The sequence below is a fragment of the Ascaphus truei genome, chromosome 3 (assembly GCF_040206685.1).
Source record: "Ascaphus truei isolate aAscTru1 chromosome 3, aAscTru1.hap1, whole genome shotgun sequence".
NCBI classification, from domain to species: Eukaryota; Metazoa; Chordata; class Amphibia; order Anura; family Ascaphidae; genus Ascaphus; species Ascaphus truei.
This window is the reverse complement of record NC_134485.1, coordinates 207,794,530-207,814,299: the sequence shown is the minus strand read 5'-3', so window position 1 is coordinate 207,814,299 and position 19,770 is coordinate 207,794,530. Positions and strand designations below refer to the sequence as shown.

General features: G+C 45.3%; 1 protein-coding gene across 3 annotated transcripts in view; it reads left to right on the top strand.

Annotated features, from left to right (window-relative positions):
• Positions 1-9,999, top strand: part of CLIP2 (CAP-Gly domain containing linker protein 2) — a 153,553-nt gene extending 143,554 nt beyond the window's left edge. For 2 of the 3 annotated variants that reach the window (XM_075589975.1, XM_075589977.1), the window contains 2 exons: positions 7,789-7,869; positions 9,410-9,999. In XM_075589975.1, the coding sequence (XP_075446090.1) occupies positions 7,789-7,869; positions 9,410-9,421 (93 nt within the window). In that variant the 3' untranslated portion in view covers positions 9,422-9,999. The remainder of the gene's footprint in view (positions 1-7,788; positions 7,870-9,409) is intronic. The other variant, XM_075589976.1, reaches the window with a different exon arrangement.
• The last annotated feature ends 9,771 nt before the right edge of the window (positions 10,000-19,770 follow it).

Below are 19,770 nucleotides of genomic sequence, written 5' to 3'. Positions count from 1 at the left end.
GAAATGGAAGTAGCATACTGCACATCTGCAGACTGGGGAATACTGGCCAAACATAAAAGAGATTGGGAGCGTGTACGTGCCATGCACACGCTCCCCCTACCTTACCAGGTGACCTGGAGATTTATGCTTTTTTTGCCAGAAAAATAAGATTGTTGCTTATGTAACGGTTTTTGTGAACCGGCCTGACCCACCCAATCTCACGTTGGCCCCTGTGGTCTAACGGTCCCCATTACAGTGTGATAGTGTCTGGTGGTGCACCTGTTGGCAACAGGACTCCTGAGTCTCCCGCATGATGGTGTGTGGGGAGGACCCGTCCAGACAGGCAGCTGAGGTAGTGTGCTGAGTCCTACCTAGTTCCAGTGCAGCGCCTCCACCTCATCAGGGTCCCTTCGGTCACTTGGGGATGGTCAGGGTGAGGAACTCCTCTGTGGTGCTCCTCTCTGTACAATCACTCCACACATGTACACAAGAGGGTTTGTAGTTAAGAGCATCTTTATTGCTTGAGGTGGCTAGCTGCCCCTCGCAGTAGTTTATCTAGCCACTCATAATCATTCAGTGCTTCCCTTTGAAAGGTGTAATTCTCCTTTAATAGGGATTCCCTATCCCAGCCGGGATGTCTTTACTCTGTGCCAGGTCCCTGGACACAGTCTTCTTACTCAGCTACTATAACATAACTCTTACTCCTCTCAGAACTCTGGCAGAACTCCCCAGAACTAACTTTTAGACACAGTGCTGTGCCTTATGTATACTCTGGAAACTGACACACCTCTGACATCACTAACCATGGAGTCAGAGCCTGTGGCCACTCCCATCCATACACAGGGCACCTCACCAGGGTGTGAGGGCAAACCTCCATAATTACTGCTGGCATGCCCACAACTTACCAGGTCTTACTGTCAGCAGGAGAGATGACTGTAGCCATTTTACATGACCGCTACATTCTCCCTCTGGTGAATCCCATCGACCTCGCTGGGACCTAAATTTGCATACCTTCCTCCAGGAAGCACTGTAACACAAAACATAATTGTTAACATTACACAGATTACACCATATAACAGAAAAATGACCACAGTGACATCTCGCCAAGCCCGCCCCGACCAGTAGCCACGAGCCCGCATAATGCCTTAGTACCCCTTAATAATAGTGACTCGGGTCAGGTTTTCAAACCTCTCTACCACCCATGTCCAGGACCGTGACATGATAGTGCCTAGGCAGTCCCCTCTCGGGCCTATAGGTCACCCTGTGTTTGTGTATATTCCTCCCTATACTCCACACTCGCATCAAGTGATCTATTCTGTCCTCTGCCCTCCTTCCAGTAACTTCACTCCCCTTACTGACCAGGTACATCTCGATGGTTTCCCTAAGCCACCTTTCTCTGTTCTCTTCTATCTCCTCCATGAGGGGTTCAGGGACATAAGGGTACTCCAACCCGTGGGAAGACTTATATCGAGCCATTATTGCCCGTTCCGCTCTACTGATCCTAGTCAGGTCAGCCCTACCTGCCCTCCCAGGTAACACCCATGACAGGGGTTCGTCAGGATCCACAGGGTCTGACAGTGTGTCAGGGCCCATGGGCTCTATTTCCCTGTGCTCAATCTTAACCCACCGGTCCTGCAATTCCCTGTCTCTTTGCTCAGGGGTAAATTCTCCTTCGGCCCACCAAAAATCTACTATCTCCTCCCTACGGATGAGAAACCGCGTACGGTCCATCCAGGCCACATAACCTTCGAAGAGTGGGGCCCACCAACGGTGTTCCTTGAACCTGTGTGAATCCCCTGAGTCACTCTCTTCCGCATCCCCCATGAAAATACCCCCGATGTCCGTGCCGACCGTGGTACGGACCACCGTGATGATCCCAGGGCCTTGTCCTCTGTTTTGTTGGTCGCAGGAGGCAACCACCGGCCTACCGCGGCCTTACCTAATTCTCCCCCTCCCCGAGAAATGCCCTCCGTAGCGCAACTGCGCTGTCTTTCCCCAGTCCGTCTCTCCTCCCCCCCCCAAAGGTACGTCCACAAGTTCCAGGCTAGGCGGGGACCCCGTGGAACAGGTGATGGGGGCAGGGGTTTTACCTAGGGCGTAAGGGCAAGAGGGGATACGCCACGGGGCTACGACCCGTTCCCGGCTGTCCATGGACTGATCCAAGGAGGATAGTTCACCCTCCTCAGTCTGCAGTTCGCCCATCTAGCTCTTGAGCCCTTGAGGTGATCGGGGGCCTTCACCCGATCGCCGAAGCGTCGCTGCATCCTTCCCGTCTGCTCCGCCGTCGCAACCGGAAATGATGTCCTCTCCGGAACCGGAAGCGCCGCCATCTTGGGTTGGACCCCCATGCGGGATCTCTTCCTCGATGACGACATCCAGAAGCTCCGCCGTCGTCTCCACTGGAAGTGGTATCTTCTCCGCACCTGCGTCTTGGGCCTGGCACGGCCTCGATTCCGCTACACCGTCTACCGGAGCAAGGTAAGTAAGTGGCTTTCTCTTACCATTCCGCAGGGGTGTAGGCGTCTCTCGCCCGTCGCCGCCATATCCTGGAGCGGAGGGACTCCGTCTCTCGGCTCGCCGATCTGTGGGGGACGCCCTGCTTTCCAGGCTGCTACTCACGCCACGGGGTGTCGTCCTCCCCGGTTCTGTCCTGGGCCTTGATTTCACCTCCGCTAGCTCGCGGAGATCCTCATCCGAGTAGTCTCCCTTCCCCGACTTAGGGGTCACCGATCGGGGCGATAGTCTCTTTTCAGTGCGGTCGGGGGGTGACCCGACCGTCTCGGTTGCTGCTGACCCAGCCGATTTAATCGACTCCAGTCCCCTTTCGCCGGGACTTGCACGACTGATCCACAGTGCACCAGGGGACTCGGCGGAGCGCCTAGCCGTATCCCCCGGGGGGTCAGCAGATTGGATCGGAATGAACGTCGGCATTGGCCACAAGTATAATGTCCCGCATTGTGGGCAACGTGCCGCTGTGTTAACAATGCCTCCGGGCAGCCCGCATTGAAGGCAGAGCCCGACCACCATCTCGGTGTTGGCCACCCTGACTACCAGTACCCCGCCGGGTACCGAGTAGGGCTGGGTGGAGACCATAGTGCCCACAGTGGAGGAGCAGGCCATTCTTTTAGTAGGGACCACTTTCTGTATGGGTCTCTCCAGGTCAGTGGTTCCTCGCAACTGACTGGTAGAAGTTGCTGGGCCAGCCACTTCCTGCTTCGGCTCCTCCTTCCGCTGACATAGCTGGAACCCGCCCCCAGGGGTTGCAATTATGGGCGGGTCCCACAGGGGAATAGCATGCCCCTTAATTAAGGCCACGCCTTTCTCAGTCCTGGGGGGCGCGGTCGGCGTTTTCGCGCCAGTTTCCCCATCAGGGTGAGGTTCTTTTCCCGTGGCTAGTTCCCGCCTTCTCCTGGCAGCCGCCTTGCGTGCAAAATATCCCTCCTTTTTGTACGTTACCTCCGCGGCCGGAACTACCTCTTGTAGTGGCGCCGTCTGGATATCAGTCCCTGGGCCCAGTGGGTGCATTCCCACAGGCCATAGTTGAAAGTCACTCCCCCTGGTGGAAATCAGGGGAGGGTCCCATAGACTAAGCGGTTGACTCAGCACAGGGGCCGAGTGAGTCACTGTCCATGAAGGCGCAGCCATAGCTTTCGCGCCATACCCCCCATCAGGGCGGGGCTCTGCTGTTCGCGCCATTCCCGGCCAGCTTTTTGCAAGTCCTGCATCAGCCAATATCTTTCTGCGACTGGCTCACGCGGTCTCCCTAGCAAGCGGGAGCCGCCATTTTGGATAACTTTTAAGTCCGAAATGTCAGTTTGTTTGCTTTCCTCGCTGGGTTCCCCCCCAGTTAGCACAATGTCCTCACACTCTTCAAGGGTGGCCCCTTGATGTCCCAGACAGGACAAAAACGGGGCAGCCACAGCCTTCGCTCCACTCCAGAGCAGATTAGTTAGAGACAGCTCGGCGACAGTTTGCTCTTCAGTGGGGCGCACGCCACGGGTGCCTTCCCCATCAGCCTCTGATCGCCATTTTGGGCTCTCCGCACCACGCGGATCCTCCATTCCTTGGGTTGTCACGCTCTTGTACCAATTATCGTACATGGGGCTCCGCTCTGCGGGGCAGCCACCACACCAGTACAATAAAGATTTGCTCAGATGCACCACCACATGTGTACCTGATCTAGGCTGGACTCATGTTGCACTACCTCAGGCTAGGCTCACTCTCTCAGTGTCTGCTGTAACTCCTTCCTCCCAGTCTGTGCTCCCTATGGTAAGTGTCTGGAATGGGCTAGAGTACTCTGGCTCTGCCATGCAGTACTTGGGGCGTCTACCTCTCTTGGTCAGCCTAGCGCAGACCCTCTCCAGGATTCCTGGCCACGTTAACAGGCTATCCCTTCTGGCGTCCTACCAACTAGCACTACCTCAAAGTGACTCGGTCAGCTATAGCCCGGCTCCAAACCCCTCACTCCTTTCAGGCCCCTAGGTCGTCCCTGCGAACTGACAATACCCTGTCAGCCCCTGACCACCCCTAGGTCCGTCCCAACGCAGCACAGAGTGGCAGCAGACACTCTCCCTGTCTCCCAGTGTGCCTAGCTAGAGCCTGTCCTGTTGACAGATCTGATCTCAGCAGCTCGCCTCCAAATGTAACGGTTTTTGTGAACCGGCCTGACCCACCCAATCTCACGTTGGCCCCTGTGGTCTAACCGGTCCCCATTACAGTGTGATAGTGTCTGGTGGTGCACCTGTTGGCAACAGGACTCCTGAGTCTCCCGCATGATGGTGTGTGGGGAGGACCCGTCCAGACAGGCAGCTGAGGTAGTGTGCTGAGTCCTACCTAGTTCCAGTGCAGCGCCTCCACCTCATCAGGGTCCCTTCGGTCACTTGGGGATGGTCCTGGCGAGGAACTCCTCTGTGGTGCTCCTCTCTGTACAATCACTCCACACATGTACACAAGAGGGTTTGTAGTTAAGAGCATCTTTATTGCTTGAGGTGGCTAGCTGCCCCTCGCAGTAGTTTCTCTAGCCACTCATAATCATTCAGTGCTTCCCTTTGAAAGGTGTAATTCTCCTTTAATAGGGATTCCCTATCCCAGCCGGGATGTCTTTACTCTGTGCCAGGTCCCTGGACACAGTCTTCTTACTCAGCTACTATAACATAACTCTTACTCCTCTCAGAACTCTGGCAGAACTCCCCAGAACTAACTTTTAGACACAGTGCTGTGCCTTATGTATACTCTGGAAACTGACACACCTCTGACATCACTAACCATGGAGTCAGAGCCTGTGGCCACTCCCATCCATACACAGGGCACCTCACCAGGGTGTGAGGGCAAACCTCCATAATTACTGCTGGCATGCCCACAACTTACCAGGCCTTACTGTCAGCAGGAGAGATGACTGTAGCCATTTTACATGACCGCTACACTTATTTTACGATTTTACCCCCTTTTACGAAAAAGCCGCTCAGTCAGGGTTCGCAGAAGATTCACCAAGCATTAATTTGTATTAGCATGTAATTTTGTTTAACATGCTAATTTGCTTAATTCTCTAAAATCACTAGATTCACTTAATGCTGACACTATACTGTAAATAAGGCACAAACACAATGTTTCGCTCACTGTCGGACAATATTTTGTGGAGAGTTTACTAATTTGACAACAAGCCCTCTGAAGACTGCAAAATATTTAGGGGTTTATCTACAGAAGTCCGTTAGTGACATCTGGTTAAGTGCTAAAGAGATCTTCAAAGCGCACTAACGATGCGTTAAGTGCTGTTTTCAGCCGTAACGAGCCTTTGCGTTACTATTACAGGTGTCAGTGCTAATTATATGCAAAAGAGGCGTTCCCTCTAACAACACATATCCACAGAGCTACGTTATAGTTACCACAGGGATTTAACGTCATAGCTAAACGTGACGTTACTCACATCCAGAACCTTAATACAGGCATACCCCGCATTAACGTACGCAATGGGACCGGAGCATGTATGTAAAGCGAAAATGTACTTAAAGTGAAGCACTACCTTTTCCCCACTTATTGATGCATGTACTGTACTGCAATCGTCATATACGTGCATAACTGATGTAAATAACACATGTGTAACAGGCTCTATAGTCTCCCCGCTTGCGCACAGCTTCGGTACAGGTAGGGAGCTGGTATTGCTGTTCAGGATGTGCTGACTGGCGCATGCGTGAGCTGCCGTTTGCCTATTGGGCGATATGTACTTACTCGTGAGTGTACTTAAAGTGAGTGTCCTTAAAGCGGGGTATGCCTGTAGTTATTTTACAGGGTCTGGATACATGTAAGACCACAGGTAGGTATGATTTAACTATCATATTGTATTTACAGGGCTTGTTTCCACTCCTGTCTTCTCTTTTTTTTTTTTTACTTTAATTAAACCTATTCAGGGTCTGCATGGACGTAACGCCACCTTTGGGTAAGACAGGTTTGAACACCATGTTATTTGAAGCTAACGCAAGTCAGTGCTAACTTCACATGGAGTTGAACCTACCGTATGCTAATGAGATCACAAATGGCCGTGGTTTTTGCACATATTTAGCTTTGTGGATACCCGTTAAACTGCGGGAAACTAACGGATGTTACGTATTTAGGTCACGTTAGTAGCGCAGCTTTAACGGAGCTCTGTGAATCTACCCCTCAAATAAAATTTTAAAACCCTAACATTTTCACAAGTCTATTTTGGAACGTTTCGTGACACAAGCAGACGGAATAAGAAAAGTCAGAGCTCATAAATCCATAACGGACGTTCTGCTCCCCGAGGTTATCGCCAATCCACAAAGCTAATTATATGCAAAAACAATGGCTGTTAGTTATCCGATTAGCAGGGATTTAACTCCATGCAAAATTAGCACTGCCTTGCGTTAAGCCTGTCTCACCCAAAGGTGGTGTTACTTCCATGCAGACCCTGCATAGGTGTTTCATTAAAGTAAAAGTAGAGAAGACAGCAGAGGACTATATGATAGTTACATCATACCTAAATGTGGTCTTGCACTTATCCAGACCCTGAAAAAAAAACTATTTCAGGTTCTGGATGGCTAACTAACATTACGTTAATTCTCTGCCGTAACAATAACGGAGATCTGTGGATAGGCGTTGTTAGAGGGAATGCCTCTTTTGCATATCATTAGCAATAACATTCGTGATAGTACCGCAAGGGCCGTTGCAGCTGAAAATAGCACTTAACACTGCATTAGTGAACTTTGGAGACACCCGTCAGCACTTAAGTTAGCGCATCGTTAAGTCAATAATGGAGTTTTGTGGATGTGGGCTTTTGTATGGAAGCATTTTGAATTGGGACAGTGCTTTTCCACGATCCTTGGTAAATGAAACCAATTTTCACTGCCTCTTATTATGCACAGGAGCAACTTGCAATGCTGAAGTTCTAATGTATTTGCCCTGTCAGTTGTGCCCGACTTCTGTGAATTATATTCCAAAAACATTAAGGGAATTCTTTTTTTATTAAACTGGTGACAAATTGCATTGAAACATAAAACTATACTTTAATATAAAAATAAAAAGCAGACTTTTTTTTCTTCAATTTGTTGATAAATTCTGTATTATTATTCTGTATTAATAAGCATTTTACATGTTTCTGTGGCACAGGCTGAGGAATTTAGAATGTGGGTGTCAATCTGGGGTACCACATGGTAAAACTATACTAACTATTCTGTGTGATAATTTACAGCTCACTGAATGAACCCTACCCTGAATGCATGTGCAACATAGTTGTTATATGTGTTAAACTTTTAGTAATATCATACCAAGTATTGTTTTCCTTTTCTTATGTGACAGATCACTGGAAACTCAGGCTCAGCCAATGGGATCCACCAGCAGGACAAGGTCCATAAACAAGAGGTGGGAGATATTTCTACAGTAAGAATTTGATAACATATGCCATTCTATTTATTGTGAACCAAAGATTTATAATGCATGCCAACCGTGGCACAATGTACATGTGAGACCTCTATTTTCTACACTAATTTCACTCTTACAGGTTGTAAAATGCAGAAAAGCAGATCATTATGGATTAAATGCCCTGAAAGTTTCAGTTGATAGAAGCCTAGCTTCAGTTAGTAAACCCAGTGGAAAAGGAAAGTACCTATCACAAGAATTGTTGTCATTAAAAGACACTCCTCGTACAGTATTTATTTCCTATGTAAGGAAAAGTATGTTTGCGGGTGATCAAGGTTATAGGGATAATATATCCTCTAGTGCTAGATGTTTGTGTGACCCCCTTGAGAGGATACAGCTATGTATGCTGCCCCCTGGCTGATTCCTCTCTAGTGTGTGTGCTGCTGGTAAAGAGACAATGACTAAGAGAAGCAGCCGCGGTCGGACTACAACTCCCACAGGCCTCTGCGGCTTGGATAGGGACACATAACAATACAGCCAATCAGTGCAAAGGTCGGGGCAGCAAGGGAATGCTGAGAAGAAAGATGTTGAGTGGGGAGCACGAGGAAATCATAACTGCAGAGACCCTAGGAAAGAGCAGTCCCTGTCTCAGAGGAACTGCAGGCTGATTTGAGAGTGCCCTTAGGACCAGGCCATAAGAAGGATAACTGCAGAACTGGGTGACGAGGTCACAGACAGACTCTCAGAGGGGAGCTGAGAACGGACCAGCTGCCTACCAGATTAAGGGAGGCATGAGTAAAGACAAAGGGGATCCGCACTTAGTACAAAGGGTAACAAAGTCTTTGCGAAGAGACAGGCCTGCTAGAGAAACATACACTTTCGTAGGAGCTCCATCATTGTGTCGGCACTCACACTTGGGCCCCTTTTAACCCAGAGTCAAGGGGACTTGGGAGAGAGACTGATACACAACCGCTCAGCGAATTATGGGATATGTGATTGTATGTGTATGATCCTCCCGTTTGGGCTGCAGATATAGATATCAGTGTTAGAAGGGGTTTCTCTATAAATACGTTCTGGTTACAAAAGGTCCGGCGTCATGTCCTGTTGTCTGGCCAGCATGCCATGTACTGCGTTGGTGGCATAGCACTGGTCCTTGGGCCCCCACCTTAGCATATAGACATCAGTCGAAGGGAATAATGAGGGGTTACTTTTGTCATGGTGCAATTACATAAATTGTAGTAACATAAAAAAAAAAAACATTTGATGTAGGGGAACTTTATGCACTGATACTGTACATCAAAATATAAAGCTTATTATTCTGTGTACCCCCAGGGAACTAAAGAAAGACCAACCTAATTTATTCTTGATTGTTTTGACTTTAATCTATTTACTGAAGGAAGAGCCTCTAACCAATTTGAGAAACAGATTGTGCATCTGTCCCAGCACATCTTGCTTAAGTCCTCTGCTTATCACAGATAATAAGAGTTGCCATTAAATAATCTTAGCCTCTGCAGCTACCTGAACATTGTTGCTGTAATAATTTGCTTTTTCTTTATTTTAGGAGAATCACTGATATCCAGCAGACAGACGGAATTAAAGATGTACAACCGAACCTGAAACCTTTTCTGGCAGTTCCGCCATGGCAGAGGGACTTAAAGCAGTATTTTCACTTGAAAGACAACAGGGCAGTGTTTTTAATGTACCATTAGATATCCTTAGGACAATCATTCACGACTCTTCAGTAAAAGCTGGGATGGGGTACCGCTGGATTTCAATCATTGTTTTCCTTTACCAGAATCTTGCATTCATTGTCATGCTTTGAAGCACTTGGCAAGGTAAATGGCAGAGTATAACGTGGAAATCACCGAGGTGACCCGCTCCGACTAAGCAAGGATTTTCAGCGATTCTACCTGAGAAGGATTACTCCGGGAGGCTGATGGCAACATTTACTGTGTGTTCTTTCTTGTAGCTAGGTGAAAAAAGTGTCAACAGACTGAAGACAAAAAAAGAAGACATTATTTTCTTGAACTTGGCTACGACTAATAAACTGTTTGTGCAAAGTGTGAATGTAGAAAACATACAGGGCTATTTACTAGGGCACAGTAAGGCTAGGTCCCCGCTGCCTGCTGAAGCACGCTATGGCGTGCGCTGCAGGGGCAAGAACCGCGCCTCAATGGGGCCGGGCCCACTACCTACCTTGCGGCGCTGGCCACGCCCCCCGGCGGTTCACCCAATAAGGACGAACCTGCCGGATGACATCATGCCCTCTCTTCCCCCCCCGCCTCCCCCGTCTTTCCCCTGCAGCTCTGCACAGACCGGGGAACAGCTGCGCAGGCGGGCGTGTAGTGCCGACACTGGGGCCGTAGCATTAGGTGTCTTCCGATGCTGGAAGGTGCCTTGTGGAATAGCACCACTTAGTAAATATGGTCCATAATTCATCATGCAAAGTTCCCTTCTATTTATGGGAGGCTAAATTTAATGACAGGCGTGGGACACAGGCTTTCTTCTTTTTTATTGTACATAACCTGTTTTATTGCTATGACAGCCACTATTTAATATATAAGCTACATACTGTATACCGGTTACATAACGATGGAATGTTGAGGCTTTTCTTTAGGGAATAGACAAACAAAGGTCAGCGGTTACGTGTTGATACATTAACAACTGATTCCGTTCTAATACCTTTCTGTCTCACCACTCCTTACTGTTTGTTAATTAGTCTCTTCTGTGCGTGTTGGTCCTGCAGTGCAATCAGTTGCAGGCCCATTCTGCACTTGATTTGCGCGCACGTCACTCTAGGGGATTTTATTTTAATATAAGAGCTTGCGGCAAAGGGCATTAGTGATCAAACACTCCATAATTTAAAAACTAGAAGAAGGGGGTGAAAGAAGGGCGCACCGTCGCCGTCGTTTAAAGAAAGAAATGTCAATGTTTCCCTCCTTGGTGCTCACCCTCTGCTGATCCCGGCGTCTCAAAGCTGGATCCAAATGGACATGAAGAAATTCAGGTAATGGAGGAAGCACACAGACCATACACCTGAAGAAAGGACTTGGCAGTCCTGAAACGTTACTTTGTATATGCCTGCTCTGATGATTTAATACAGAACAAGTTTATTTAAACTTACCTAAAGGCTCCTGTGTGCTTCCGGTATTACCTGAATTTCTTCTTATGTTTAAAACTAAAAACGATGAAATAAGCTTTTTTTTTGCGTGTTAACGTAACTCCTTTTTGTTTCTTCCCACTGCCAATGTATTTGAGATCGTTCAACCCAGAAAAGAGAAAATCTGTCTTCATTTCCCTGAATAAGGCACAGACATGAGGGTAATTGCACAGCAAATGCATCTACAGCTGATGGGGATAACTTTGGACAATGCAAAGCAGCATGGTAGTAGTCTGAACCACTTCCTCCTTTCCTGCCTCTCCTGCCACATCCTTCTTTAATCAGTCACATTAAAGTCTGTTTCAGGTGGTACAGATGATAAGCTGAAATGATCAATGGACATTATTACATGAAATTGATGATTAGATCAAGTTACAGTAATGTATGAAGGTGGATCGGTGAATAGAGCAGAAACTTTGGCATGATGTGGCGAGCCATGCAATATTTGCCCATGTTTGAGTCTCAAATAAAGCTTCAGCAGAGGCCGCAAGCGATTCGCCAAGAATGAAGTCAGTACATGGCAATTTCAACATGTAAATTTGCAGAATTCTCTAACAATCGCTGGATTTTTATTTTGCTGAGGCTATAAAAAGCGCACACACCATGTTTTGCTCACTGTCATGGCGTACCAATCTGGCTCGCAATTAATCGAGTTTGGGAGGAAAACGCTTACAATTTTGCAAATGCATTTTGGATAGTTTCGCCACAATCGGTGAATGATATTTGGAGCGGCAAATTGATACAAGAGCAAGTTCTTGCACAATGCCAAGCAAGTAAAATGTGTCATATTTATACCTATCCATCTATATGCTTAAAGTCGCAATCCCAGCTGCTCATACTTGGGGCGGGGGGTAGAAATAGTGCAGCTCAGCCCCTAGTAAAAGCCCTGCTCAAGGGAATGCCATGGCCTCCCAAGCCGGCCAGGTCACTATGCTCAGAGAGATAATACCGGAAACATACATGTCTAGTATTTCCTTTAATTTTTTTACTGGACGGAGTGTCCAAATACAGGACAGTCCGGTTAAATTCTGGACGCCTGGCAACCTTAATCACCAATGAAAAATTAGCAATCGCTAACATCATACACGAGCTAAAAGACAAAACTAAGTGTGCCAGAGCTTTCAATTTTGCTACAGTATTTTCACTCCTTAGCCATATAGTTTTACATCCACTCATCGCTAGAAGGGCATAAAATGCAACTGAAGGCTTTACTGTAGCAAAATGATTATTCTCTTTAGTCATCACGGCCAGAGAGCCCTGTTTAGCATTTAGTGCTTATTGCCAGTGGAAAGCAGATAACAAATGATCCACATTAATGCGTTGCTTAATATTATTGCTGGAAAAAAAACATTGTTTTATATATATATATATATATATATATATATATATAACGAAAGAAGAAATATATTAGCGCCAACCTATCACTATATAAAATCTCTATAGAGTAAAAATATAAATAAAAGTGAAATGGAAAATGTTATTACAAATAAAAGTAAAAAACCTATGCTGAGCACAGTGGATGTAGTAAAAAATTAAAATAATGAACCAATAAAATACATAATAAAATATCAAAAAAGAAAATGTCCAGATAAATACATGTACAAGATATACAAATCCCAAAATGTTCCAGTTGCTATCCAAAAGAGTCTCTGCAGCCCGAATGAAGGGAACACCACTTCCTTAAGATATCTACAAGAACACAGAAAAAACAGGCGCACTCATAGCGTAAAATTGTATAACAATAAATTTATGGAGTAAGGGATAAAAATGCACACTCACAAACAAAGCTGAAAAAAATGCGTTTTTGAGTACAACTCAGCCCGTTCAGACGCAGGAACCCAAGGAGGAGGACTTCGGTGTGATGTCCGCGGTGTGTCTTGCCACAATAGCCCCTCTAGGTCCTGGCAGGGACCGAAAGCCACGAGGGACGCCGCCTTCCCCTCTCTCCGGTGCTACACAAAGCCTACACTGAATAGAGTCTCGCGTGAACTCGATGATGTCAGCGAGGTTTCAGCCGGGGAGAGTTCACAATGTAAACAGGAACTCAAATGTCTGAATGGCTGGTAGCAAAATGCTAGCAAAGCAGCAGGAGTGCAATAATGTAGATGAGTGCAAATAAAATATATAAACTGGACAGTAGGCTCCACAGCAATCTCTACGCGTTTCGTCTCAAGCGAGACTTCATCAGGAGATCTCTGTGTAGCACCTGAGAGAGGGGAAGGCGGCGTCCCTCATGGCTTTCGGTCCCTGCCAAATTTATTGTTATACAATTTTACGCTATGAGTGCGCCTGTTTTTTCTGTGTTTTTGTATATATATATATATATATATATATATATATACACACTCTACAATTATCCCTGAGTCTTCATTTTACTAAAGATATATTTTCCATCCAAATTCCTGAGGCACGAAGCGTGGGAAGTGCTTTATAAACTAGGTACCGACTGTAAATGATCTGGTTATTCAGAATAGAGCTGGAGTTTAAAAATAGACACAGCAGTACTTTCAAAATATGTTACTTAAGGATTTTTGGCTGAGATAAATATGTATATATACAGTTGCTGAACTAGCTTACTGAGCATAGAAATATTCACATTTTGTTTTTCACAGAAGCCGAGAGATTTATTTTCCCCTAAATGCGTTCTGTACCCAGCAGAAGATTGGTATACAATCCACTCAATATAATCTCATGTACATTTTTATCTTAATTATTATAATGTGATGTGTGAAATTAGTTTGTGATATAAAACCACGGGACTGCATCATGGAATATGAGGGTGACTACTACTCAAGGGAGTTCAAATTCTCCTACGATGAACCGAGAAAGGGTCCAATTTACTGATTCATCTGCATTTGCAAAGCTTAACAGCTCTTGGTTTGCCAGACAAATCTCCTATTGCTGTGACTGGGAATCATTTAAAGATCTTTCCATGCAAACTGTAGACATTTGGAGCGGAATATTCTAAACACCTCTCTACCTGGAGGATTCAACTTAAAAAGTATTCAAGTTAATATTGTACCGCGTGTAAATAGAAAATATGGACACTTTTTGGTCTCCTAGCCAGTTGTTAAGATGCACAAATAAAGTCTGTCCAGGTTATGAACCTAGCAAATATACTATCGGTACAAATAGAATCTAATTAAATTAAAACTCACACTCAAAACTAACAATTGCCCCTAACACTTTTGTCATTTGGTTTCATGGAAAACTACAGTACATGAGTCCAAAGCACCTGAAAGACAGAATAAGCCAAGAGTCGAGTGGACTAGCTGATGCTCATGGGTGCAGCATAACAATGTCAATAGTTGATCACATATTCATGATGATAATAATAATAAATCAGTAACATGCCAAGCAGTGCTAAAAGAATGAAGAATGGCTATTTACTAGAATGTTGTACAAGTGCTAAAGCACAATTATTGTGCCATGTATAGTTGCAAACAAATTTGCAGCAGAATGAGGGAATTTGCACTGTTGGAATTTATACAACACACACACACACACACACACACACACACACACACACACACACACACACACACACACACACACACACACACACACACACACACACACACACACACACACACACACACACACACACACACACACACACACACACACACACACACACACACACACACCCTCTCTCTCTCTCTCTTAACTCATTAAGTGCTGAAAACGCCAGCAATGCTGAAGGCGTTAAGTGTGCTTCAGGAAACTATACCTTTAACATTTCCCTGATAAAGGACCCCAATAACTAACAGTTGGGTTAGGGTTTGCTTCGTGTCAGCCTCAAGACTATTTATTATCTTGATTTGCAAGAGATTTATTTTAATCTTTTGCTACTATTGGTCGAAGTGCATTAACCCCTTCAGTGCCAGAAGAGCCTGCCATGTGCTGCGCTTTGCAGGCTCGGGTACTGAGGGGGTTACAAAATCAGCAGTGTGCAGGAGAACAAATTCTTGTTGCAAAAGGGCCTTATTTTTCTATGTCAAAATGTGAGTGGGGGGAAAAAAGGAGATATTCTGCCCAGCATAAATATCTTTATACTTTATTTTCCGCCAGCTGATTTTTTTTTTTGGAGGGGAAATGGGGTTCTCCTGAGCTGAACCGCGTTACTATTAAGCTCCGGGACCCTCTGGTTTCTGAGATATCTACTTCCGAAAGTAGCCCCGGTCGGTACCTGCCCCTGCCAGGGAAACAAAACAGAGGTTTCAATCTTCCGCACCACGCAGACTAACAGGCGGCCTCCAAGTCATCCATCGCGGCTTCGTTTTGGCTCGCATGCCGCGGGAGATTTATGTATCGGCAGCACCTACCGGCAAGTTATCTCGGGAAGTGGGGGACCCCAGAGCAGAAATTAACGCGGCTCAGCTCCGGAGACCCTGTGTTTCATAACCATGTTTTCTTGTGACCCCTGAATGGAAAGCTGCATTAACCACTATTATCATACTTGTTTCAAAGGATTGTGCTTCGCTGCATTCAAGCATAGTGTAAGTGACACTATGTGACACGTGGACCTATGCTTTTATCCTGCCTGAGCTTTTAAACCTTATAATACAATGTTTCTCAACAAAGGGGGGCTGGTTCCCCTAGAGGGTCCCAGAAGAGCCAAAAGTTGACCCAGTGACAGTTGGGATATGAACGCTGAAGAGATACATAAAGTGCCAAAGCAAAGGAGGGTGTAGAGTGGCGACAAATACATACTGTAGGGGGAGAGAAGGGGATAAAAGAGTGATGGGAGAAATGGCAGATTTCCTTAATCAATAACCCAATTAATATATGGGATGTTTGGGGGAATCGTGTCTTGGTAATCTGGGGATACATTAGGGGATCTAAATGCGCACAAAGGATTTTGAGTAGGCCTAGTTTGAAAAAGATTGGGAACCACTGTTTTAAAGAGATGTTGCAACTTAAATGGTAATCAAGGCAGACCCTAAAAAGGGGGGGAGGGGAGGGGTGGCGCATCAGTCAGATTAAAAGGGACAACAAAATATGCTTTTATATTGCTGGGAATGCAAATATAACATCAAATAACAAGGCTGTATCTATAACAAAACACATTGTAGTGAGCAAAATAGTATCTATCTTATTTAATAGGAAGAAGGGGGTAAGATGGTCCGTGGTTCACAGCAACTTCAGCAGCCAACGCATGGATGTCTAAAAAAAACTTTATTGATCGCTAGCAGCAAACATCAGGCAACCACTCTAACATGTTTAGCCTGGACGAAACATGTTAGAGTGGTTGCCTGATGTTTGCTGCTAGCGATCAATAAAGTTTTTTTTAGACATCCATGCGTTGGCTGCTGAAGTTGCTGTGAACCACGGACCATCTTACCCCCTTCTTCCTGTGTCATCATTTCCGGCGGAGCACGCTGACGCCAGCTACACCAGAGGAGGAAGCCGCTGCAGAATTCCCTGCACCAACAGGGACGGCTTTTTCGTGAGTACTCCTAACCTCCACGCGGTATTTCAGGGAGATTATTGAGGCGGTTAGTGCCGGGCTGTGATTTACTTGGGGGCGCCCCTTAGGGAGGTGTCCCCCTGTACCTCTATCCGGCTTACTATTACCCAACTCCCTGTTTTCAATACCGGAGGCTTATTGTTTCATTAATCATTGCTGGGTCTCTCTTCAATCAAGTTGCCATAAAGTGTGTGCACTACCTGTTAGCAGCCTCGGTATACTGGGTAATTCCATATTCTCTATCTTATTTAATAGACCGAGACCTAATGCATATATCAGAATAAGAGGGGACAATGAATGTATTTTTCTTCATTTCAAATATTATCTTGCATATATTGAAGTAAAGAGACATATACTTGCCAGTTGCAAATATTATTCAGCGTGGGAGCAGGGTTTCCTATTTGCACTGTATTTAAGTGTTCCGTTTCTGCAGTAGGCAATGCATGCTGATTTCAAACAACAAAACAATTAGAACGTACAAAATACAGCTAGCAACTAAACATTCATGAGTTAACAAGGTTTGCATTTTGTAGTACCTGATCCAAGATTTTACCACAGTGTGGCTTGGTGTTTACTAGACACACCATGAACCTCGCGTCATTTCCATCATAAAATGAAGGATCATTCTTGGTGACATTTTACCATTCCTGTATGCTTTATAGATCTGCTTTGAATCAGCAATTTTAATTTTCCTCATTTTGTGATTAAATCTATTTTGTGTCGTTAACCCCTTTGCCACTGATGGCTGTAGCCATAGTGCCCTACAGTAGATGGGTTACTATCCGGTGCTGATCCCAGTAAGGGGGACTACCTAATAGTAACCTTCTCCTGTAAGTGCCTTAATAAAATTACCTCCTACAGTGCTTGACAAACTTGCAAATCTGCTGCGCTTCAACCGTGATGGGATTAAAGCCTTATTACAACAGCACCAAAAATATTCTATCCATCATATGGAAATCTAGTCACAAAATGGACTCACAATGGTTAGGGGGTAAAATATTTCTCTAGTAATATCTTTTGTTGTATCTCTTTTGTTTGCCTCCCTCAGACCTGTAATGTACAAACTGTATCAAATGTATCATGTGTATGTATCCATGTACCATAAACTCCAACATTGAATTTTTGAAGTGTGGTGAACTCTCACGGAGAAATAAACGTGTGGCTAAGTTTGTGGCCTAGTATTCTGCTTGCCAGACAGGACTGTCTGCCCAACAGGCAGCACACATACTGAGGGGGAGATTCACTATGGTCTGTTGAGGATTAACCCACCCAATCTGGCATTCATTTTCAAATCATTCAAGTTCACGCTGGATCGGGTGCCATAACCCGAAATGGACCCTAGTGAATCTCCCCTTAAATGTGTCATGGATAGGATATCAATGGGAACATTGAGATGGAGAGCGAGTGCAAAACATAGAGGACACAAGGGGATTGGAAGGATGATGCGATCTGCTCCTCTCTTATTTTTGAGTGACCCCAACGTAATCCCATGCAAATGACCAGCATCCAGAACTCTGCTATTAAACAATGTCATTCATTATCCATTGGAAATGGGACAGATCTCACCCAGGTATTGGATAACTAAATAACTTCTTTAGAACAAGGATTGCAAAATGGTTTTTGAGTTCACCCTCCCTGCGTCAGATCCAGCAGCTCAGTGCAGCAATGGACCAATCTTAAGCCTTTCAGGGGTAAAGAGCCCGGCAATTAATTGCATAAGCACCGAGAGAATTAGTATCTTCCACAGTGTCTGCCCACAATACATATCACATTTGGGACCATATTTACTAGGTGATGCTGTTCGTTCTGTAAGACACTGTACGGCCCATTCAAGTGAAGGTGTCTTATTAAATAGCTTTGTAAATATGGGACTCATTCTCTACTTGACTTTGATTATGAAGTTTCTTTTAGGAGCCAGATTAATATGCTAACCAGCTGGTATTTTACTCTGTTATAAAAATGTTGCCACCCTTTCTGAACCTCTTTTTTAATATAGGTTGAAGTTGAGTGACACACAGTTAATGATACATTAACCTCCATGCAATTGAGTAGTAGTTGATGATGTATCAACTGTGTGTTAACCAACTTCTCATGATAGAGAATAGGTGTCCGACCGCCACTAATTTCTGGTGAAAACCGAACAAATGGCTGATTTTAAAACTCCAAGCACTGGCGGTTATTAATCAAAGTCTCCCAGGTGCAACACTGGTGCCTGAAAGATCAGAGATGTGTAAGAAAAAATCCCTGTACTTTCAGTGTTTTTGTTTTATTTGAAACAATCTGTCGCTATCTTACAAACTAGTTTTGCAGAATTAATAGTTTTACGAATACACCCTTTCAGCGCTGGGATCCTTTTGGTGAATCTGCTAGATAGTGCTAAGAGTGTGCCCAGTATCTATGAATGGTGCCACGCCATATTCATGGAAAATGTACTTTTGAAAGGGAAGTCAGTTCTAGGATGAACAGGAACTAAGAACAGTGTCACGTATAACAGGTTAAATTGAGCCGATTGGCATCTATTTATAACTTGCTGAAAGTACCCAGCGTTGCGCGGGAATCCCAAGAAACCAAAAAATACTGAGATTTATAAATGGATTATTTAATTTTTAAGTAACTTAATGGAAAAAAACAAACATTTTTTTCCAGTTTCACTTTGAAGAATCCAACACAAACTTGACCATGTGCAAAACATGGATTTTGTTACTTCAGTCCAGCTGCCGAATTTGGTTAAAATCAGTGCAGTTTTGAAAGGTTCAGTCCGACATCTTGATTTAAAAAGGCATCCAATTGTATCCAAACATAGACAACAACCTGCTGCTTGATTTCAGGAACCATCTTGCAAATTTTGGTTACGATTTCCTACAGAGGCAAGCCAAGCAGGAGGGTGAAACGCGTAGAGGGGGAGATCGCGGTGTAGCCCTTGTGTGTGGTGTCAATAAAGTTGGTTGAAGATCATCCGGGAGTATCATTGATTCAGTCATGCGCAGTTGCGCCGAAGTTTCTCTTCTATCCAGGAGAAGCTGCAGAGGCCTTGTGCGGTCCCCCCGGCACTTAATTTAAGCGCCTTGGGGGAGAGCGCGGGACGTCTGTAGCTGCCGCGCCCCTCCTGGAAATTCTGCCGCACCCCCCACTTTGGGCACCGCTGTGTTAGCGCATCAACATAAACTACAAACAGAGGTTCAATATTCTGCTTTCCATCAATTTAAGAGTTTCCTATGTGTGACACAAATTGTTAGCCAGAAACTTTTATGCCACTTCACACCTGGCAGAGTTTTTGAAGCAAATATAAGAT